We start from the raw sequence: 21,994 nt of genomic DNA on the forward strand, positions 1-21,994 counted from the left end.
AGAGGAGGGAGGCGGCACGCAGGGCCCCACAGGTCCCCCAAGAAGGAGGAGGTTCTAAGGCACTGACACAGGGACCCAGGGACTCGTCGCCCTCGGTGCAGCCTGCTGCCCCCTGCACAGCCTGGCCGGGCTGGCGGGGGAGACGCCCACTTCCCCGTGGCGCTGTTTTCTTTGCTGAGTTTGCTTTAGGAAGAGTCCGCGTGTGAGGGGTGCGGGTGTGGTCAGGGGCAGGTCCTGGCCCCGTGGCGCCTCACTAGCTGCCGGGCCGAGGCTGCCTGAGCACTGAGTACACGTCATCCACACGGCTGAGCTGCTCGAAGAAGGGCAGGAGGTCGTGGAGCTCCGTGTCACTCATGTTGTCAAACCACGAGGCCACCGGTACCTGAGGAGATGGGTGTAGGGTGGTGAGGGGGCCAGGCGGCCCGGAGCACAGAATGTCCAGATCAATCCTGAGCACCCACTGCTCGATGGGCCGCCTCCTGGAAGCCCCTTACCCACAGCCTTCACACACTCTGACAGCAGCCCCAGTGAGGCACATTTACACACAGGTCAGAGCAGAGGTTCTACGGAACCATACTCAACCTTACCGTGTGCTAAGCACTCTGATATTTTCAGTTCTATTTCATTTTTTTAAAAAATCCCAACTAAGACCCACTAAATTATTTCCGTGTTCCACTAACAGCTCACAACTGGCGGTACGAAAAATGGAAACTGCTCCAGTGTCCAGCAGGGACCCGAGCCCATGGCAGGTGCCCTGTATCTGCAGGCAGAATGGGCTGAGTGACTAACACAGAACAGGGAGCAGCAGTGGGTGGACCAGGCGGGTGGGCAGCAGGCATGGGTCACTGAGGAAAGAGGGAGGAATGGGAGGGCACCGGACCCCAGCAGGGGCCCCCATCCCCATCCTGCCCGGCACTCACGGCGTTATCTGGATGGAAGACATAGGAGGCGGGCGAGTTGTCCAGGATGAGCACCCGCCGAAGGTCTCGGCCCAGCCGGCTCAGGTCTTTCACGTAATTCCCCCGGTGGAAGACGCATGACTCACGAAACAGCCGCGCCCGGAAGGCCCCCCACTTGTCCAGCAGGTCAGCTACTGGGTCTGCGTACTGGGGGGCAGGAGGTGGGTCATCCAGGGCCAAGGGCGACCCAGAGGTCACTGCCTAGAGGTCGTGCGCTGGAGGCAGATAGGAAGCAGAGATGCCCCAGGAGGCCGTCGGAGGGTGGAGGGCTCACCTTGGCAAGGCTGGCGGTGAACAGCACGCATTCGAAGAGCTCACCCATCCGCTGCAGGAACTCGTCGACGTGGGGCCGCTTCAGCACATAGACCTGGGGGGTGGGCCAGTGAGGGGACTGCTGGCCCACAGGCCTGGGCGGGGCGGGGTGGCCGGGGGCTGGGAGGGAGTGGGTGGAGGAGGCACAGGAGGGAGGCTGGTCCCATGGCCTGCGGGCTCCACTCAGCCAGCTGGTGCCACCACCACTGGGGAAGACACCCACCCACCCAGAAGAGAATCAAAATGAACCTCCAACTCCTGGTTTCGGGCCCTGCCTCAAAGGGAATCACTAATTCCCAGCCCCTTCCTCCACCATGGCCTCAGCCAGATGTAGGGGCCTGGGGGCAATCCCCTCACCCCAGAGCTGCAGAGCGCCGGCCCCCGAGCCAAGTAATGGAGAACAGGCTGGACAGCACACAACCTATCCTGAATTACTTGAACTGGGTCCCGGGCAGGGTGGGGCGAGGAGGCACCGAAGAGGACCCGGACTCCCTGCAGGCCTTGGAGTCGGGCCAAGTCCCTGAGGGGCCGTGTGACCTCAGGCAAGTCTCACACCCTCTCTGGGCCTCTGACATTCCACATCTATCAGAGCCCCACCCGGGACTCTCAGGACTGGTGGGAAGAGCCTGGGGTCTGGAAGACAGATGCCAAGCCTACCACATCCCCCCACACCCGGCCCCTCACCTGGTGGACCACCCCATCAATCTCCACAGGGATGATGAAGTCGGCATTGTTCACTGGCTGTGAGGGGGGAAAAGAGCTGCTGGAGCTGGAGCGAGGCCCGCCGAGACCGCCTCCCGGGCCAGGGCCGACTCCCTTAGAGACCCGGGGCTGAGGGCTGCTGGGCAGGGCCCACCTTGAAGGAGCTGTGCACCAGGGTCTCGTCCAGGTCGATGACTACGCAGATCTTGTCCGAGTCCTGGGCCTTGGCCTCGGGGAGCAGGTACTGGACTGGGGTCTGCTGTGGGGACGGGCGGGGCTGGCTGCGGGCACCTCTCTCAAGCCCCCGTCATTTCTCCTCCACATGTCTTCCCTCCCCCAGCCCTCTACCTGGCGAGCCACAAGGACAGTGGGAGAGACCAACCCCTTCCCAGCTTTGCCCCTGCCAACTCGGGAGCCTGGGGTAGGCCGCCTGGCTCTCTGGGCTTCACTTCCTGACCTGGGAAACCAAGGCAGAGGAAAGCTTCCACTTCTGAAGGGGAAATTCAGAATTCCCGTGGTTGGGGGGGCCCTACCCTGGGAGGCAGTCTTGGGGCATTCAGGGCTGGGAAGGCCTGGGAGGGTGGAGGGCTTGCTGGGGGGACAGGGGGGCTCCAGCCTCCCTCCAGGGCCTATGAGCAGGTCATGAAGAGCCCCCTCCCCCTAAACCCCCTGAGGGCTGAGCCCAGGTGCCCCTGCAGCGCCCTCCTGGCCATCACACACCTTGGGGACAGCACCGTTCTCCTCCACGAGCAGGGGCGCCCCACTGTGGGCAGGCAGGGCCTCCCCATCATCCCGGCAGACGCAGCAGAAAAGTGAGTGGAGGATGCCCCGACTCCGGGGCTTCTGAGACGCCGCTGGCTTCTGGTCACCTGAAGCAGGGAGGCCCAAGGTGGAGGGAGGCCCAAGGTGGGGGCAGGCACACTGACTGGCCTGCAGAGGTGGGCACATGTGCCCAGGCGCGAACCCCTGGGCTGAGAGGGTCTGGCCGTGCTGCCTTCATTGAGGGAGACACACGAAGGTGGCATCCTGACAGTCTCGGCTCCAGGCCACCCCTCCGCTCCCCACAAGTTCTTCTAGTGTGGGTGCAAAGTTACCCACATTAGGGAGTGGGCTGGCTGGAGGCGGGAACTGAAGGTGTTTTCCTAACAGCCTCCATCACTGCTGGGGGATCAGCCCACTAGGGGCACCTCCTGACACACCCTGTACCTGAGCAGCCCCTATTCAGTAGGGCCCCTGCCAGAGAGGGTTGAGGCCTGGGGCCCTGGGGCCCGCCCACTCCTGCTCTCCTTCCCCTCCTTCCATCCTCTCCGCCTCCAGAGGTCCAAAGTCCTCCCTGAGGCTGGGCCCAGAGACAGGGGGTGGGGGCCTGGGGCCACTGTCCTGCCGCCATCTGCTGGCCCCTCCTCCTCCGCTCCCGCCCGGACCTCCAACTTAGGTCCCGCTGATAGACAGCCCGCCCTCCAACACCCCTCCACCCGGCCCGGGCAGAGCTAGGCCCAGGCCACAGGTGCGAAGACCTAGAGGGACTTCCGAGCCTCTGAAGTCAACACCGGGACAGGGAGGGGCAGACCCTCTGCCCAGACCCGTCAAGCCCCGGGGTGCCCGGCCGAGGCCGGCGGCATCTCGGGTCGGTGCGTGTGCGCACAGAACCGGCGCCCACCGGCCTGCAGCCGGGGCTCCGAGTTCCCGGCCCGAAACGGGTCTCCCCGCGGGCGCGCTGGCGATCCTTAAAAGCGGTTGCCCCTCTCTGCGTCTCCGAGAGGCTCGGCGCCTCCACCAATGACGGGAAAGTTTGTGAAGAACGTGGCTGTGTGGTAGTGGGAGATCCTTCCAACCCTGCCCAGCCCGCTGTCACCTCTGCGCCCCCTCCCTCGACCCAACCAGACCGCGGCCCAGAGGGGGCGGAGTCTCAGCTGGTGGCCTGAAGGCGCCCTCTTCAACGCCCCCATCTCCCAGCCCCACTGGCGCCAATGGGGGGGAGGGGGCGACTCTCGGGCATCGCGCACAGCCAGTCCGGGAAACCCGGAGGGCGCCCCTTCTCTACCCCTGCCTCAGTTTCCCCACCTCGAGCAGACAGGAGCGCCCAAAAGGCGGCAGGCCCCGCCCCGCGTCTCTGAGCCTCTGCGAGTTCAAACTCTCAACCAGCTCCCCCTCCGGTTGGAAGCTTCGGGCCCCGCCGAGTCGGGAGCCCGGGGCGGCAGCGGCGGCTGCCCCGGGGAGGGTCGCGGCCCCCTCCTCCTCCCCGCAGCGCCCGGATTGCGGGTCCCTCCGCGCGCCCCAGTACCTTTGCTCCGTAGCGGGCTCCGCGCTTCCTCCTTGCTGATCTGAGTAATGACGGCCGAGCTGTCCATGGGGCCGGGCGCGCTCCGCTCCGGCCGGACTCTGGCCCGGGCGCCCGGCCTCCCCCCCGGCTCGGGCCGGAATCGGGGCGCGGGGGGGAGGGGAGGGGTGGGAGGGAGGGATCCCCGCGAGCTTCGGAGGGGAGGGGAGCCAGGTTCTAAGGGGGAGGGGGAGGGAGGGGGCGCGGAGGAAACTTTGTTACAACATGGAGTTTCCTCCCCGCGAGGCGGATGCAAACATGGAACCCGGGCGCCGTTTCAAGGCTCCCCCTTAAAAGGGCAACGGTTTCGGCGTGACCTGGACTTGGCCGGGGCTTTCATCACTTCTGGGGCCGGCGCGGCTTGGCGGGCTAGGAGGCGGGCCCGGCCGGGTTCCTGCCGCACTCCAGGGGGCGTCGCCTCCCTTCCTGCCGCCCGCCCGCCTGCGGGGCCGAGCCTCTGCGGCTGCGTGGCAGGGCCGGCACCCGGCCCACTGTTCTCCGGCGCTGGGCGGCCTGGGGACAGGGCCCGCCCGGAGCGCCCACGCCCGGGAGTGCCCAGAGGGCGGCGCGGCTCCACCTCTGCACATTCCGAGGGTCGGGGGCTGGCAGCTTCTCGGTTTCCTCATCTGGGAAATGGGGTAACACCGTCTAGCCTGTAAAATGGGTCTCTCCGGCGGTCTAGGGGCCATGTCGCAGGGAAGTCGTGAGCGTGCAAAGACTCTTTGCTACCTTCAAACGGCTGGCTGTGCACGGCTGTGCAGATCCACACAATTAGGCTCTTAACCGGACCATGACCGTCACCACCTACCGGCAGTCTCGGGCCCCTTCCCCTAAACCCGGAGTTGTAGGGCGTGGAAATTCCAGCTGTATGCCCCGGGATGCCCCCTGCCGACCTCTCCCAACCGCCTCACCTGGCGCCCGGCCACGTCCACTCCAGCCACCTGGCTTTCTCGCCAGAGGCCAAGCGCCTCCACGCCTCAGGGCCTTTGTACATGCTGTTCTCTCGGCCTGGAATGCGCTTCCTCCGACTTCTCACAGCCAAATCCCACCGACCTCGAAGAACTGACACCCCCTCCAAGACCCTCCAAGAGGCTTTTCTAGGCCCCTCCCCTCCTCCACGCCGGCCACGATGTGACCGTTGGTCTGGGGGGAAAATCAAGCGGCGGCCACACACAGTGGGGCCCCCATCCCTGCGGGCTCAGTGCCCAACCGTGGGGACCACAACGTCAACTGGAGGACCTTGAACACCCGCTCCACCTGGGTCTGTGCAGACACACCGGCGGGCGCGGGGCCCGCGTTTCCACGCAGATTCTTCACGAGGGAAACTCCCGTGTGGCGCGCGGTGAGGTTTGGGGGTGCGGTTTTTTTTTTCCTGTTTATGAAGTTCCTTCCATTTGCCGTTACTATTTTGTGTTCACGTTTTAAAAATATTCATAACGCCAAGCCTTGACAAACCCGCCTCAGCATTTCCTTCCCCCGCCGGGCGGGGCGGGGCGGGCGCGTCCAGTCCCGTCCGGCCGCTGGGTGCTAACGCGGCGCACGTCCTCCAGGCCGGGCGGAGGGGGGAGCCGGGGAGCGAGAGGCCGCGCGAGGGGAGCGGCGCTCGCCCGAAGGCGCGCCACCTTCGGGGCTGGGCAGCAGGGCGGGGAGGAGGTGGTCAGAGGCTGTGAATCCTGTGGACTCCACGACCCCCCTTCTGCTATTGGGTTAGCCAAAAAGTTTGTTCGGGTTTTTCCGGAACATCTTACTACGCCGCCGGCCGGCTGCCTGCCATCACTGCATTTAATCACGATAATCGCCAACTTGCGGCGAGCGCTCAGTCTGGGTCCCGCTTTGGCTGCGCCTCTCATCTCATTTACTTCTCAGAACAACCCGTTTTTTAACCCATTTTATAGATAAAGAAACTGAGTCCCGACGAGCTAGTGACTCGACCCGCCCTCCGGCGGAGGCAGAGGTTGGATTCCGGTCGCCGCGCCGAGCCCCCTCCCCTTCGGTACGGCCCCGGGGCGGGGCCTCGGCATTCTCTCCGGATGCTCAGCCGGCGCCGACCCCAAAAGGATATGTGCGGCGGAGGGCTGAGTGAACCCCAGGCCTCGCCCCTCGCCTGAGCAGGGCGGCTCGCCTTCCACTCCCTTCGTCTTTCCCTCTGTGAAGGCTGGAACCTGGCCGACCGTGCCACTGAGGGTCAGGGGAGCTGACGCGGAGATAGGGCTCCCGTCGCTATTCCCTTCACCTCCTACCCCAACTCTCCGCCCCCGCCCCGCTCCCCGCCATCGTCTCCTCCGAGCCTTCGCTGGTGCGGGTCTCCTCCCAGCGAGACCTGCCCTCTTCTCACGCTCAGCGGTGCACTTTCCGCCGGGGCGGAGTGGCTGCGGAGTGAGCCCGGACGCCCGTGCAGTGCGGGGGTCTGGGGTCTGTGGGGACAGAGTTGCTGGTGGAAGCGTTCTGTAAGGTGGGGCGGGTTCTTTGGCTTTCCTCAGGAGGGAGGGGAGTCCACACCCAGCTGCTCTCCCTCTACGCTCTCTACTACAGCAGGTGGGGGGGTCGCCGTACCCGCCTAGTTTATTTTTATCTGTTTCATAAGTTTGCGCCCCAGGACGGATAAAGTCATGGGGACTGTGAGTCGAGAAACACTAGGACTCAGCCGGGGTCGGTCTGGCAACTATGGACAAGTGTCTTGTTCATCCAGCACCTCAGCTTCCTTCTCTGCCAAATAGGGTTGGTAAGGGTCCAACCCAGGCAAGCGGGTAGGGGGAATGCCGAGCAGAAAGGCCGGATGCCCTCCGCCCAGGCTCCGAGACACCCCGTGGTGCACCTTACGACCGAGCGGGGTGGATGCGGAGTGAGTCAGGACGCCTGTGCAGTGCCGGGTCTGGGGTGTCTGTGGGGATGGAGTTGTGGGTGGAAGCTTCTGGGTGTCAGGCCACTCCCAGCCTGAGGGGCTGATGAAGCATCTAGTTAGATCTGAACCTGGGGGCTGGGAGGACCAGAGCTACTGGGGAGGGAGCAACCCTTTTGGAGGCGTCCCTGTCTGGATATGACTGACCTTGGCCTGACTTCATCGCTAACGCCTTACCCAGGCCCAGAGCAACCCTTAGCTGGCCCTTTGGTCCCCTCCCTTCCTCACCTTCCTTTACCCCAAGTTTTAAGCTCCAGGCTTGACTATTCGTATGACCAGCCTGCCTGTTCTTCTGGGGAACTCCCAACAAGGTTGCAAGTCTCTAGCTTTTGCACACACTGACCCCCACCCCCCACCCCAACTCCCGGCATGCTCATCTCCCCCTTGACTGCTCTCCCTTTGTCTATTCAGCTTTCAAAATATTGTCCAGGAGTTTATCTCCTGTGGGCCTTGCCTTATCGGTTGCAGGTGTGCCTGACGCACACTTCCGATCGTCAGTGTTTTGTTGTCGTTTACTTAGGTGCCCCCCAACCCAGTGTGAGCTCCTAGAGAGTTGACATCTTTCATTGGAGACTGTGCCTCCCTTCCCCACGTCTAGCACAGGGCTGGCACCCAACTAATGCCTAGAGAATTGACCAGAGGGGTGGGCAGGGGGTACAGCTGGGGGCACCTCAGGGAAGCAGGAAAGGGGTCTCCCGTTTCTCCGCTACCTGGCCCCCATTCACCCTCTCTTCCAGTTCGCAGGGGCCCCATCTTCTCCAGGGACAAACCGGGAGAAGGAGGTTGGGCGGCATTCTAGCCCAGGTACCTCTCCACCGTTGCTCGGGTGAGCTAGACCTGTCCCATCCCGTCCCTCTTAGAGGGCCCCACTTGTTTCGTTGCCCTTTTAAGAAAGGAAATTCTTCTCATAAACAAGCGCCTCAACCGGAGCGCGGAGCCTAGCTGCCTGCCCCGCCGCATCCCCGGGAAATCGGGGGTGCTTCCAGGCACAGCGCCCACTCCAAGCTCAATCTAAGGGAAAGTGCTGGCGGCCCCTCCTCGCCGACGCTCGCGCCACAGCTCAGGGGCTGGGGTCCGAGGGACTGGAAGAGGCAGGAGGGACTTGGGGGAGCCTAGAAACAGCCCAGGGAGCGTCTGTAAAGTGCAGCCCCTTCAAGGGGCGAAAGGGCGCCGGGCCGCTCCCTGCGGCCGAGGGGGTTCCCCGCCCACAGAGCTCACCCCACCTTCCCGCCTGGGCGGATTCCGAGGCCCCCGGGCGCGAGGCCCGAGTGACAGCCTCCTCCTCTTTGGAGGCGGGGAGTACCGGCGCTCGGGATCGTCCCTGCCCCTAGGGGGAGCTGGGAGTCAACGCCCAGGGAGCGTTAACTGCGCGGCGTGGGAGTCCCGGCCGCCTGGTCCCCTGGGGAGATGGCAAAGGAATTGGGCCTCAGAGGCACTGACTCTTGGGTTCCTTAGGACTTGGCGCCCTAAGAGGGGAGAACCGCGCTTCTGTTTTACTGCCTGGAAAAGGGGTTTCAGGTGGAGCAGAAAGGCTGAGGCCACTCCAGCGACAGTGGGAGTGAGGCAGACCTTCGGGGAGGGGGACTATTCTTGATGGTTCAGGGATTTTGTGCTTTCCTGTTTCCGTTTCCCTGCTCTTTTGGATAAGAAGTGAATTAGCATTTATTTATCATTTTCAGACTCTATTTTAAGTACCAGTTTGGAGCCTGTGTCCCACCCCCGACTGGGTTGGTCTGTCAGGTCACTCCTATAGGTGCTCAATGAATACTTTAGGAATGATTTTTTTTTTTAAGTCTCAAGTGCCAGGCTCTGTGTTAAAGTGCTTTATTTACGTCCGTTGCAAGGTTGGTGTCCCCATTTTATAGTTGAGAACACTGAGATCCGGAGGTTAATCACTTGTCCAAACTAGGAGACAGCAGGTCCCTACGGAACCAGGGGAACCAGGGTTGGCCTGCTTCCAGAACTCCATCTTGCTGCCTCCACACACGGCCCCCGCCCCCCACTGGTCCAGCAGGCCAGTCTGCCCCACTCGTTACACCCTCGGCCATGCCCTGGGTGGGAGCTCATCCAGAGGTCTTCTCCTGATCCTCTTCAGGAAGCCCGTACAGAAAGTGTTGGTGGGAACCGTGGGCCAGAAGGGTGGCTCCATGGGTGATGAGACAGGTCCAGGCCTGGAGGAGGGGTGACCATGAGTAGGGGAGAGGACAAGACCTTTGAGGAAGCCCCAGTGCGTCCCCCGCTAAGCCCTCCATCTGTTGTCTCCTCTCCTTGCCTCCCCCATCCCCAAGGCGCCCGCTGACCCAACAGTACCAGGTAGGTGGTGAGGCCCAGGTAGACTGCGGCCAGCAGTGCCACAAGGCTGAAGTAGGCAGGGTGGGGTAGACTGGGCAAGTAGCTGACCACAAAGTAGAGGTTGATGGCACAGATCAGCACCATGATGGAAGAAGTGAAGGCCTTGCTCACCCTTGGGGACGAGAGGGAGGCTCAGGATTGGCTGCATCTCCTCCAGTGCCCACAGCCAGCCTGGAGCTAAGGTGGGGGATGGATACACAAAGCCAGCTTCCCAGGGCTGTGGGCCCTGGAGCGGACCCCTGGCCAACTTCTGCCTCCTGGGCCCTCCAGGCACCACACTGGCAGGATTTGGCCAAAGCAGAGTCTGAGGTGAGGGGGAGGAGCTCAAGCTCTAGAAACAGCCCCTGGCCCAGGATTCCAGTCCTGGCTCCTCCACTTGCTAGCTAGCTGTGTGACCCTGGGCAAGTTTCTTAACCTCTCTGACCTTATCTGGATAGTGGGAATAATGGGAATTCCTACCTCTTGGTGGTTGTGAGGATCAAGTGTGGTAATGTAAGTCCAGTGCTGGGGTTGGGGAGTACTCACGGGCCATTGGTAAACTCCTGCATCAGGGCGGGCATGCTGGTGAACGTGAGGATGGGCAGCACAGCGAAGGGAAGCTGGGGAGAATCGGGAGGATGGGGCTGAGAACACAGTAAGGGGGGGAGGAGCAGGCCGGGGCTCTAGTCACCCTCTGCCTCACTGTGCACCCTTGGGAAAGTCTCCTAACCACTCTGAGCCTCAATTTCTCCACCTCTATGTCTTCCAAGGTTGTAGGGGCTCCAAAGCAGGAGAAAGTGTTTGGGGGCTCTGGCCCGAGGCTGCCTGAGCTTGTATCCCAGCTCTGCCACTGGTCACTTAACTGCATGCATCAGTTTTCCCATCTGCAAAATGGGGATAATTGTGGTTCCTACCCCCTGGGGTGGCTGTGGGGAGTACATGAGGCTTGTAGATAAGGTGTGTTTAGAATAGCACCTGGGAGGTAGGGGAGGCTCCGTAGGGGGATTGCTGTGGTTCCTGTCTGGCTCCACAGGGGGAAGGAGGTGATAGGGCCCCTCCACAGGGGGAAGGAGGTGATAGGGCCCGCAGGCTCACCAGCAGGCTCTGCAGCACGTTGAGCAGGTCGTTGAGGCCTGACAGGTCCTGCAGGTCCCTGAAGACTGCCACGAGCACGGTGGGCAGGATGGCACAGGAGCGAGTGAGCAGGACTCGGGCGAAGCGTGACCACCGCAGCTTCAGGAAGCCCTGGGTGGGGGGGGCACCTTGGTGGCGGGGTGCAGGACAGTGTTCCAAGGGAGGGACCCTCTATCCTCCCTCAGCCCATCTCATGCCTGGAGGAACACTCTGTTTCTCCATCTTTGAAATGGGGGCAGCTCTGTCCATAGTTGGTGGTGAGGGGTAGACGGGGGGAAATTAGGGGGGGTTCCCCTCCTTTAGGGGGTGTTCCCCTCCCACAGCTGATTGCTGAAGACTAAACCGTGTTGGAGAAAAGGCTCCTATTAGTTCTGGGTTTGCAGTCTCGGGCTTCACCTCGCTGAATCTCAGTTTTCTCATCTGTAAAATGGGGCTTATAAGGGCACCCTTTGGGCTGCCTTAAGGATCAAGGAAGTGGATGTCCGAGCCCCGAGTAGTGTGCCTTGTCTTCAGTCCCCTGCCCGCCCCGGCCCGCCCCAGCCCCACCTCCATCACAAACTGTCCCGCGTAGGTGCCGGTCATGGTGGAGCTCTGCCCGGCGGCCAGCAGACCTATGGCCCAGATGTAGAGGGCTGCGGGGCCAAAGAGGCAGCCCAGGATCACGCCCTGGAGGGGGGGGGGGTGTGGTCAGACCCATGGACCCGCCCCTTCTCGCGCAGGCTCTGCCCCTGAGGTGGGCGTGGCGAGGAGCCCCGCGGGATCGAGCCCTTCCACACCCGCCCTGCCTCGCGCTTACTCCCTGGTAAATGTCCACCGCCACTGTAAGGTTGTTCATGGGGAAGATCTTGGCGTAGTCGTGGAGGCTGCTGTTAGCACAGACGTTGAACTGCGGGCGCCGGGCAGTAGGAAGGAGATGTGAAGCACACACTCAATGTTGGAAAATCAGACCTCCAAGCCTTGACCAAGGGTTGAAAACTAGTGGCCCGCGGGCTGAATCCAGCCAGACATATTTTGTTTGGCTAACAAATTTTTTTTTCTTTAGTGTGAATTGGTTGACAACATTTACAATTGAGAAAATTTAACATGAGACCCTGGTTTCCAGCTGCTCTAGGATTGTAAGGGCTGGCATTACCACAGAGAGACAATTGGCCAGCAGTGACTCAGGCTGCCCCACAGGCCCTTCCTTCTCCCTTACATGGGACCCACTTCCCACAGCTCTGTGACTCGGCTGGTCTCGAAGGCAATGTGTGACTCTGGTTTGCCATCCTATTTAGACCTCTCTCCTTATGCTAAGGAGCAGAGACCCAGGGAGGGCTATGGCCTCACAAGGTCACACAGCAAGGCGGTGGCAGTGCCCATGTCCCCGGAGACTTGGCCAGTCTGTCCCATCCCCACCCCACCCCGTCAGCGTTCAGTAAGCGCCCAACACTGGCTAGCAGTTGTTAGAGCCCTGGGACAAAGACTCACTCAGAAACTGAGACAGGCACAGTCCCAGATGCCAGAGAGCCAGGGAGGAGCTGGCCGGCTCCTTCGCTTTCAGACCCGCTCAAATGTCACCTCCTCCAAGAGGCCTCTCCTGACCACCTGGCCTAATGTAGTAGTCCCTCCCTCACCACACCCCCAATTATGTTTCATCACCCCCTTTATTTCCTTCACAACATCGTTCATATTTTCCTTTGAAACCGATCAACCGATTGGTTGATTTGTTTCCTGTTTGCTCACTGCCTCCGAATTTAATCTGCAAGAGGGCAAGGTCTCTGTATCATTGACTGCTATATCCCTAGGGCCTAAGACACTGGCTCATACATAACAAATGCTCAATAAATCTTTGCTGAATGAATGACAGTTTATCTACTAATAATGAAGATTATCACTAGAAACTCAAGAAAAGAAATTGACTGCCTGCGTATTCCTAACCCCACGCTCATGTTTAGGCAGGCACTCCCCTCCCAGAATGCCCTCCCTGCAGTTTGCTGGGCAAATCCTGCCCATCCTTCAAGGTGCAGCTGGAATGCTGGATCCTCCAAGACTCAGCTCCTCCCCCCAATCACCTCCCCTGGACGTCTGTGCCTTGTAGCTCCTGGCATGGGGCTGACCACGTGCAAGCCTACATGTGGCGTGTCTCCCCAGTGGGGTGGGGAAGGGGCTCCCAGCCAGAGGCCAGGGTCGCAGACTCCCTCCCCTACCAGTGCCTGGAGTGCAGGACAGAGACTCGAAGGGCTTAGCTGCACTGTTTGGAGTCCCCAGCAAAGCCTGAAGGGCATGTGGGTAGGGGGTGTGCCTCACCGCAGCCTGGTTGGTTTGCTGGTAGAAGGCTTGCCCGAAGACAGCCACAACAAAGAGGTTGATGAAGAAGGAGACAGACAGGGCGATGGTGGCTTCAATCAGGAAGTACATGTTGGCTTCTCGGATGTCTGCCCGGCGGGTCCGGTCTATCTCTCGAGACTATGAAAGTCAAAGGGAGGGAAGCACCGAAGTCCCTCAGAGTCATCCCAACATTCTCTACCCTCGCACCTCTACCTCTGTTCCCCCCAAACCCCAGTTCTTTCTAAAGCCCCCTACATGGCCGTCTGGGATTGGCCTTTGTTTCTGCCTCAGGGCCTTTGCACTTGCCAGCCCCTCTGCTTAGAATCTCTTCTCCCCTGGTCTTCCTTCCCATCCTTCATGTTTCAAAGGCCTTTGCTGACTCCTTTTCTAAAGGAGCCCCTCCTCAGTCATTCTCCATCATACTTCTCTGTTTTGTTTCCTTCAGAGCACCTTTCACAATCCATTACTTTCCTTTATTGTTTACTTGCCCATGGTCTGTCTGTCTCTCCTACTAGAATGCATGCTCTAAGAAGGCAGAGGACTTATCTGTCTTTTCATCACTGACCCCCAGCTCCCAGCACACAGTAGACCCTCTATTATTACATATTGATTCACTTCCCTCCTAAATTCACAGAGTTGGGAGCCAAGGGGGCGGGGCTCCAGCCTTGGGGGCGGAGCCAGTGTGGCTCTTCGGGAGAGAGCATGTCTCCCTCTCCTCCAGTCTGCTCACCTTGACCAGGGCTGAGTGCAGGTAGATGTTGTGGGGCATGATGATGGCGCCAATGATGCCCACGGCCTGCAGCAGCTCAGGCTGGCCACAGCCAGGGCACGAGGGCAGGAACAGGCCCCGAAGGAGTGCTCCCTGAGCAGGACGCGCCACCAGATACTGTGGAGAGGAGCCTCGTCAGGTTCCGCCCCACCCCTGAGCAGCCATTCTCACCCTCCACCCCAACCCTGGCCACTAGGAAGCATGGCTAAGGTCCGCACCCCCCTCCCCTCAGGCTCTGCAGGGGGCAGAGTGGGGTGGCCTTGGTGTGGGGACGTGGTACTGGTACGGCTTCCCACCTCATAACCGAAGGTCAAGGCCATAATGGTAATAAGAAATCCAAAAAAGGCTTCCAGCTTCCGCAACCCTAGGGGGAGAACAAAGGGGCAGAACCACACAACCAAAATTATAACATAAGCAGTTATTAATGGCTGGTATCTTGAGCACTGTGTTCCAGGCACTGTGCCAAGCGCTTAACATATAGCGCTCAGTGAAGCCTCACCACAGCCCTGTGGCCTCTGTGCTATTATCCGCCTGTTATAGATGAAGAAACAGAAGTCTAAGTGACTTGCTCAAGACCATACAGTCAGAGTGAGGCTGCTAGGAGCACTTCTCCCAATTCAGCAGAGCATCAATCAGCTCCTACATTCATTGCCAGGCCCCCCCTCCAAGTCCCCTATGGGACGAGAGGCACACCCACCGTAGTTATCGAGGAAGAGAAAGAAGAACGTGTCCACGATGGTGATGAGGACACCACCCCAGAGTGGGATTCTGAAACCAGAGTGGCCTGCGTCAGCCCCGCCTGGTCCAGGAGTCTGGAACTCCCTCCTCAGGGCTGGAGACTGTAGGATGTGGCCTCCCGGGAGCAGGCACTCAAGTGGCCCCAGACAGCTAAGGGAGGGGAGTGGGAGTGTGCTAGAGACGGGAAACTGGCACATGCATGCTAGGAAGGGCCACGCTGTGCGGAGGACCAGCGTGGTGGGGAGCCTGGGGCTGCAGTCCTGAAGGCTGCATGGTGACTGACATCTGTGTGACTTGAGACAAGTCACTTTACATATCTGGGTCTCCATTTCCCCATCTGGCAAATTGGGCAATAGCTCTGAGTCAGAGGTGACTGGAGGATGGAGTGGACGCAGGGAAATAGAAGGCCTGGGGAGGAAGAAGCAGCTGTTCCCAGCCCTGGACTGAAGAGCTGGGGCCCCTCCGGAATACCGTCCAGCTGAGAGCAGATTGAATGCAATAGCTGTGCCAATGACTTCCTGCATGTCTGAGCCCACGATGGCTAGCTCGATGGTCAGCCAGAGAAGGGTGCGGGGCACCTAGGGGGAGGTAATCCCGTCATTAAGGCTGGACCAATTATTTGTCTGTTGTCTCAGCCCTACGCTGACTGACCTTTCTGTACGCGACTCTATACTCCTGGGCTGGAAGCCTGCAAACTACATTTGCAAGTCGGCCTTGACAGCGGGCTTCCAGTTAGGTTTTCATGGTGTAACATTAATCAACAGAAACTTCAATTAAATAGAATCGGGAGATGAGGAAGGGCAGCTGCCACGCCCTACGGAGACAGCGGAGCCCAAGAGGAAGAAGAAAGACTCCTCTTCATTCCCGGCAAGGACTCAGCCACTGAAAAGCCATGGACTCTTTGCTTGCTATCGGCCTCCCAACTTCCCTTTCCCCTCCATAAAAGTGTTCTCCTTCCTTTGCCTTGCGGAGACTTGCACGTGGCTCCCCGTGGCTGCGGACTCCCCAGTTATGATTCTCTGCTGATTCTGAATAAACCCATCTTTGTTGGAGAAATACCTAGCAGTCTATTTGTTTTAGGTCAACAGTAGGAAATAGTTAAAGGAAATGGAAAGGCAGGGAGACATCATTTTTACCCCCCGCTTCTGGAGCTGGCGCCAGCAGGGCACCAGGCAATATGGGCTCCAGTCAGCAGTGGCGGCAATGTTTCTAGAAGCTTGGCAGCGAATGATGGCCCCTGGGCTCCTGTCCAGCAGCTTTCTGATCTCTGGGTAACACCTCCTTCCCTTGCTCCTTCAGCTCTTTCAACACCTTTGTGACTGCATCCCTGCACTAGATACCTTTGAAATATCTAGTGGCGTAACTTCTGTTTGCCTGCCTGGACACTGACGACAGCCAAGTCCCCAGTGTCCACCCCAGCCGATGATTATCCCGAGCCAATGCCCACCTGTTTTTCACCTTGGGCAAGTCACCTCTTCAGGTGCTTCCTGTCCAGGTGCACCAAGCTCACCTTAGGGTAGTAGAGATGACAGACCTCGCCCAAGTCCTTGCCTGTCACCACACCCAGCCGGGCAGCAAGTCGCTGGCAGAGCAAGCCCAACACGGTGGCCCACAGCAGTACCCAGAGCAGCTGTGAGAAGCCAGGGAGAGGCCGTCAGCCAGAGGGACCAGTCTCTGATGAGCCCTGAGCTGCTGGGACCCTCTAACCAAGGACACCCTCCGGGGAGCGAATGGGGGAGATGGAGCTAAAAGACACCCCCCCCGCCACTCCCGCAGGGCTGCTTTGGGGACCCTTTTGTGGTCCATTTGAACTTAACACCTGTTCCCAGGAACACTGGCCATGCAGGCCACTCTAGGGAAACGTGGCAAGCTGGGGGTCTCCACCCACTTAGTGGTCACCCCCTCCCCACCGTGCCCCGACTCAATCACTTTGAATCCAGCCACAGCCCCAGCCTGAAGATCCGACTCGATGTTTCCTGGGTCCAGGAAAGCAATGCTCATAAGGAAGCCGGGCCCTGTGAAGGCCCACAGCTTCCGCAGGCTGAACGCGCCCTGTGGAGGGAAGTGGAGTGAGGGGTCTTGGACACAGGGTTGGGGGCCGCTGGCCGTGGCCAGACCCCAGGTGAGCCCCTCTGGGCTCATGGGTCCAGGCTGGCCAGCCCTGCCCTCCATTCCCCATTCCTGGAGCTGCCACCCTGGGGTGGGGGTGGGGTGGGGGTTAGTGGCGCACAGGGGGTGGGAGGAACTCGGGATTTGCTGCTGAGTCACGGCAGATCAGCTTTCTGGATTTGTCAGGTTCTGTGGTCTACACTTGACCAGCCTGCCTCGGGCAAGCCCTGAGTCAGCAGATCCTCAGAGCCCAGAGGGGAGTTTTCCTGGGTCAGGCCTCCCTGCCCAGTCCCTTCTCAGACCACAGGGCCTCCTCTCTGGAGTCCACTGGGCCTAGGGTCTCCCCACCCCCATTCCAGGGGTTGGCCTGGCAGCCTGGGCATCTGCTAAAGATTCTGGGAATACAGGGTGATATTCTCTTAGAAGCCAGCCGGCAGGCTCCACGTCTCCCGATGCCCTTGTCTGCATCCTTTCCTTAAATGTTACGACAAATCCTTGAGGCTCCAACCGGAATTCACCCCAGGTCCCGTTCCCTTCCTAGGAAAGCTGAGATTCATCTAGAAAGCCACTTGATAATTTTTAGACAAATATTAAGCGCCCCAGCTAAGCACTGGGGACAGAAGCAGGAAGGCAGCGGTTGCCGTTGTCCATCACTGCTGCTCAGAGGTGGAAGGGACTTGCCATGGTCTTCAGGAGACCCCCCCTCCCCCTGTGAGATCCCATGTGATTTTGTCCATCCTGAAAGATCCCAGGAAGCTTCCAGCATTCTCACCGGTTCTGCATCTGGGATGGGGATCTTCTTGCTCAGGTAGGTCCCTCCGGGAGGCTCTTGCTGTAACCCTGGGTTGGGTGGGCTGGAGATGGAGCCATATCTGGTCCTGCTGAGCTTTGGGGGGCCTGTGTCACCTGCAAGGGGCCCTATGAGCCTTGGTGAGTGACCTGCCAGTTTCTGGTGGCCCAGGATTAAAGCCATCTGTCCTCTTCCCACACCTCCTCTTGGCAAAGTAGAGAAATGAAGGCCCAACTGAACAGGAGGCCTTGACTCCCATCTTGGGTCCACCGCCTCCACCCCGGACCAAACATTACAGAAGATGTGTGAGAAGCGGGGCCTTCAGGATTACCCTCCTTCCATGGGAGTGCAGAGATTCCCAGACCCAGATCTCTCTCGCCACGGAGGATGTGGAGAGGGACATGGGTTCTGAGGAGGGAAAGCTGGCCCCACCGTGTGTGCCCCTTGGCCTCATCCCCGCCACCTCCAGCAGCCAGGGAAGCTCCAGGGGCTCCAGATCCACAGAGGTGAGGCAAGGGGGCACTCTGCCCTTGGGGATGTGAAGAACCCAGCCCCAGGCTGGTGTCCTTGCCCCCCTGACTCTCCCCCCACCACACCCCCATTCAGGCTCTGTCCCTGGAGGGGGCCACTCACCTGTCATGAGGACCGCAGACTCAGGCACTCTGCACAAGTGGTGTGCTGGGCAGCCCTTCTGGCCACGCTTCCTCTCTGGGTGCTGGGGAGTGTGTGAGTCCACACCCTTTTACCCATCCTCAGCTGAGCTGGGCTGTCCTCACACACACAGAGCATTGTGAAACACTTTCCAAAGGCAGAAGTGGCCAGCTCTGGTGGAAGGGTCTGGGTGACCACAGTATGACCATTTGATCCCCTCCTGGCCTGAGTCCCACAACTCCTCTGGCTCCCTTCCAGGCACCCCAAGTTCTGTGCCTCCCAAGTTAGCTCTGATTTCAGACACTTCCTGCCACTTGGGTTTTCATGTCTAGATCACGTGACTGCCCCCTGCCTCCCCCTTCTCTCACCCTGCACCAACAGACCCTTCTCCTTTTCATTCTTGAGTCCCATGGCCAGTGGTTGGCCTAATGGGAGGAAGGGAGTTCTGATGCCTACCTCGACCTCAGTTTCCTACTGAGTGCCTCAGAGGAAAAGACCTTCCAGGCGCTGCCACAGGGACATGCACTGAAGATTCAGGCCAAAGAGATCCTCTGAAGAAAGGGGCACTGGAATTCTGGTCCTTGGTCTGCCACCGATTCACTTGACATTGTCACCAGATCATGTCCTGTCTCTGATCTTGTTTCTTCTGTGAAAGGAAGGGCTCAGACTAGCTAAGTGGTTAAAAGTTTAAGTGTCCAAGGAGGCCAGGCAGGTAAGATGAACTATGAGACAGGTTGGGAATGAGAAAAATAGTGCCAGCTCTGGACTTCCCTGGTGATTTAGTGGTTAAGACTCCATGCTTCCACTGCAGGGGGCACGGGTTTGATCCCTGGTCAGGGAAGTTCCGCATGCTGCCGCAGTGCAGCCAAAAAAAAAAAAAAAAAGTGAAAAATAGTGCCAGCTCAGTGCTGAATGACAAAAGATGCTAAGCCTCAGTTGGGGGGGTGGGTACAGTAATAGGGAGTGGTGGACTGTAGCAAAACAAAGGTCATAAACTCTGTCTGAAGAAGGCAGTGCTTACAGAGTTCCAGACAATTGTCATGTGGAAATGTGGGTCCCCTGTCATCATGTCCTCTGACTTGTCAAGGTTGCTGGAAAATGTATGCAACATGTGCTTTTTGAATACTAGGCTAAAAGTTTTTGAAACTATTGTGTAATCTAAACATACATTTCTACGGGCTGGATTCCACTTGAGGGTGACCAATCTATTACCTCTAGACCGTTCCAGCTCCCAATCTCTTCTCCTTGCCAGCTGCCAGCTCCTTTATCCCCCCACTTACCTCCTTCAGAGTCTTCTCCCTGCCATGCCCTGTAGCCTTTCTTTTCTGCCAAGAAGATTCAGACCTTGAATTGTCGCGGGGTTTCCAACTCCAAAGTCTGCGACTTCAGGACTCAGAGAAAATTGGGGCAGGTTCTCGCATCCAGACCTGATCTGGGATATGATGTATCCCCATGTTGAGTCAAAAACTTGAGCCAAAGCTTAGGAAACCAGGATGGGGGGAGGCAGCCAATTTCCTGGCTCTTCGTTGATTGAAGAGGCTGGAGGGACAGGAGGGGTGTGGGTGTGGGTAGGGGGGTGAATGGCGTGTCAGAGAGGAGGGAGCAGCACTGGGGTTTGTCGCTCGCTGTGCAGTCCTGTTGCTCGAGGTACGGTCACCATCCTTGACCTCTAGGGCTTACACAGGTTTGCAGTCGCTATCTTGGACTCACGTGGTGGTGGCTGTGGGGTGGGGCTGGGGTAGGATGCTGTGATGATTTAGTTTTTTGTGTCAGTTTGACTGGGCCATGGGGTGCCCAGTAATTTGCTCAAACATTCTGGGTATGTCTGTGAGGGTGTTTTTGGAGGAGATTAATATTTTAATCAGTAGACTAAGTAAGTCTGATTTCCCTCCCTAATGGTGTATCATCCAACCAGTTGAAGACCCGAAGAGAACAAAAGGCTGAGTAAGGGAGAATTCTCTCTCCCTGAGGACTGCTTTTGAACTGGGACACTGATCTTCTCCTGTCTTCAGACTTGGGTTGGACTAGAACTTACACCATCAGCCCACCTGCTTCTCAGGCCTTCGGACTCGTACTGGGATTATATATGCCATTGGCTCTCCAGCTTGCAAATCTTGAGATTCTTGGCCTCTATCCTCACATGAGCCAATTCCGTATTATCTATCTATCTATCATCTATATTTTCATTGGTTCTGTTTCTCTGGAGAACCCTGACTAAGACAGATGTCTTCCTCTTTGCATCTTTTGTGGGGCCTTCCCTATAGTTAGGAACTCGGTGAGTATAACTGATTAATGATGGATCAATACCCTCCACAACCTCTACCTTACAGAAGAGGCAGTATGTGTAACGGTTAAGAGCAGAGGTTTCTGGGCAGAGTGTCTACATGAGCCAGAGCTCCAGAAATCTGCATAGTGGTCCCCTCGGATCTGGAGTTGTTGCTGAATACTAAACCCTGCATGCGTAGGGTGAAATTGCATGAAGCCCAATTTGCTCAAAATGGATCACAGACTTAAATGTAAATTTAAAACTGTAAAGGTTTTAGAAAAAAGTAGGAGAGGTAATTCCCTGGTGGTCCAGTGGTTGGGACTCAGCGCTTTCACTGCTGTGGCTTGGGTTTCATTCCTGGTTGGGGAACGAAGATCTGCAAGCCACTTGGCGAGGCCAAAAAAAAAAAAAAAAAAAAAAAATTGGAGAAAATCTTCAGGATCTAGAACTAGACAAAGATTTGTTAGACTTGACACTTATAAAAGCATGATTTATAAAGGGAAAAATGATGAATTGGTCCTCATCAAAATTAAAAACTTTTGCTCTGTGAAGGATCCTGTTAAGAGAATGAAGAGACAAGCTAAAGATTCAGAGAAAATATTTGCAAACCACATATCTGCCCAAAGACCAGTATCCAGAAATAGGGAAATCTCTTAAAACTCGAGTGAAAAACCAAACAATCCACTTAGAAATGGGCAGGGAGTTCCCTGGTGGTGTAGTGGTTAGGATTCAGTGCTTTCACTGCTGTGGCCCAGGTTCAATCACTGGTCGGGGAACTGAGACCCCACAAGCCTCGCGGCGTGGTCAAAAAAACCAATCGAAAACAAAACACCAAACAAAAAAGAAATGGGCAAAAGTCATGAGCACACATTTCACCAAACAGGATGTACAGATAGCAAACAAATATATGAAAAGATGTTCAGTGTCATTAGCCATTAGAGAAATGCAAATTAAATCTTAATGAGATATCACTACACGACTATCAGAATAGCTAAGATAAAAAATAGTCACAGTACCAAATGTTGGTGAGGATGTGGAGAAACTAGGTCAATCACTGATATGTTGCTGGTGGGAATGTAAAATGGTACAGCTACTCTGGAGATAGTTTGGAAATTTCTTTAAAAATTAAAGATGCAGGAACTTCCCTGGTGGTCCAGCGGTTAAGACTTCGCCTTCCAATGCAGGGGGTGTGGGTGCGATCCCTGGTCGGGGAGCTGGGATCTCACATGCCTCACGGCCAAAAAAAACAAACAAACATAAAAAAAAACCCATAAAGCAGAAACAATATTGTACAAATTCAATAAAGACTTTAAAAATGGTCTACATCAGGACTTCCCTGGTGGCACAGTGGTTAAGAATCCGCCTGCCAATGCAGGGGACACGGGTTTGAGACCTGGTCCGGGAAGATCCCACATGCCACGGAGCAACTAAGCCCGTGCGCCACAACTACTGAGCCTGCTCTGTAGAGCCCGTGAGCCACAACTACTGAGTCCATGTACCACAACTAAGGAAGCCTGTGCACCTAGAGCCCATGCTCCACAACAAGGGAAGCCACTGCAACAAGGGAAGCCACTGCAACAAGCAGTTCACGCACCACAACAGAGTAGGCCCCTCTCACCGCAACTAGAGAAAACCCACACTCAGCAATGAAGACCCAACACAGCCAAAAATAAATAAATAAATTAATTTTTAAAAAAAGGTCTACAT

General features: G+C 57.8%; 2 protein-coding genes across 9 annotated transcripts; both read right to left on the reverse strand.

Moving 5' to 3' along the window:
• Positions 1–253: 253 nt before the first annotated feature.
• Positions 254–4,324, reverse strand: CTDSP1 (CTD small phosphatase 1; the record flags this gene model as incomplete). 7 transcript variants are annotated; one of them, XM_079710257.1, is made up of 7 exons in its annotated part: positions 254–382; positions 921–1,106; positions 1,234–1,326; positions 1,956–2,012; positions 2,128–2,229; positions 2,694–2,842; positions 4,258–4,324. In XM_079710257.1, the coding sequence occupies 7 exons, from the start codon at positions 4,322–4,324 to the stop codon at positions 254–256; spliced, it is 783 nt and encodes a 260-aa protein (XP_079566383.1). The 7 variants fall into 7 exon arrangements, with proteins under 7 accessions (XP_079566383.1, XP_079566382.1, XP_079566381.1 ...); XM_079710256.1 differs by having other exon boundaries at positions 2,128–2,232; XM_079710255.1 differs by having other exon boundaries at positions 1,234–1,350; positions 2,128–2,232.
• A 4,837-nt stretch (positions 4,325–9,161) lies between these two features.
• On the reverse strand, positions 9,162–18,028 carry SLC11A1 (solute carrier family 11 member 1). Of its 2 annotated transcripts, XM_079710253.1 has the most exons (15): positions 18,004–18,028; positions 17,353–17,486; positions 16,401–16,523; positions 15,982–16,101; positions 14,943–15,049; positions 14,431–14,501; positions 14,030–14,097; positions 13,695–13,850; positions 12,944–13,102; positions 11,454–11,543; positions 11,204–11,323; positions 10,619–10,768; positions 10,070–10,143; positions 9,503–9,656; positions 9,162–9,363 (listed from the first exon to the last, which is right to left on the reverse strand). In XM_079710253.1, the coding sequence occupies exons 1-15, from the start codon at positions 18,008–18,010 to the stop codon at positions 9,256–9,258; spliced, it is 1,641 nt and encodes a 546-aa protein (XP_079566379.1). In that variant the 5' UTR covers positions 18,011–18,028; the 3' UTR covers positions 9,162–9,255. The 2 variants fall into 2 exon arrangements, with proteins under 2 accessions (XP_079566379.1, XP_079566378.1); XM_079710252.1 differs by lacking the exon at positions 18,004–18,028 and having other exon boundaries at positions 17,353–17,568.
• Between the last annotated feature and the right edge of the window lie 3,966 nt (positions 18,029–21,994).

Source organism: Hyperoodon ampullatus (genome assembly GCF_949752795.1).
Source record: "Hyperoodon ampullatus genome assembly, chromosome: 8".
In the NCBI taxonomy this organism is placed as follows: domain Eukaryota; kingdom Metazoa; phylum Chordata; class Mammalia; order Artiodactyla; family Ziphiidae; genus Hyperoodon; species Hyperoodon ampullatus.

Coding starts and splice junctions, on each gene's coding strand:
- SLC11A1 (XM_079710252.1), bottom strand. CDS start 17,553: ATGGCTTTAATCCTGGGCCACCAGAAACTGGCAGGTCACTCACCAAGG. Junction 16,524..17,352: donor CCATCCCAGATGCAGAACCG/GTGAGAATGCTG, acceptor TTCCCTCCACAG/GGCGCGTTCAGCCTGCGGAA. Junction 13,851..14,029: donor CCTTGACCTTCGGTTATGAG/GTGGGAAGCCGT, acceptor TCCTCTCCACAG/TATCTGGTGGCGCGTCCTGC.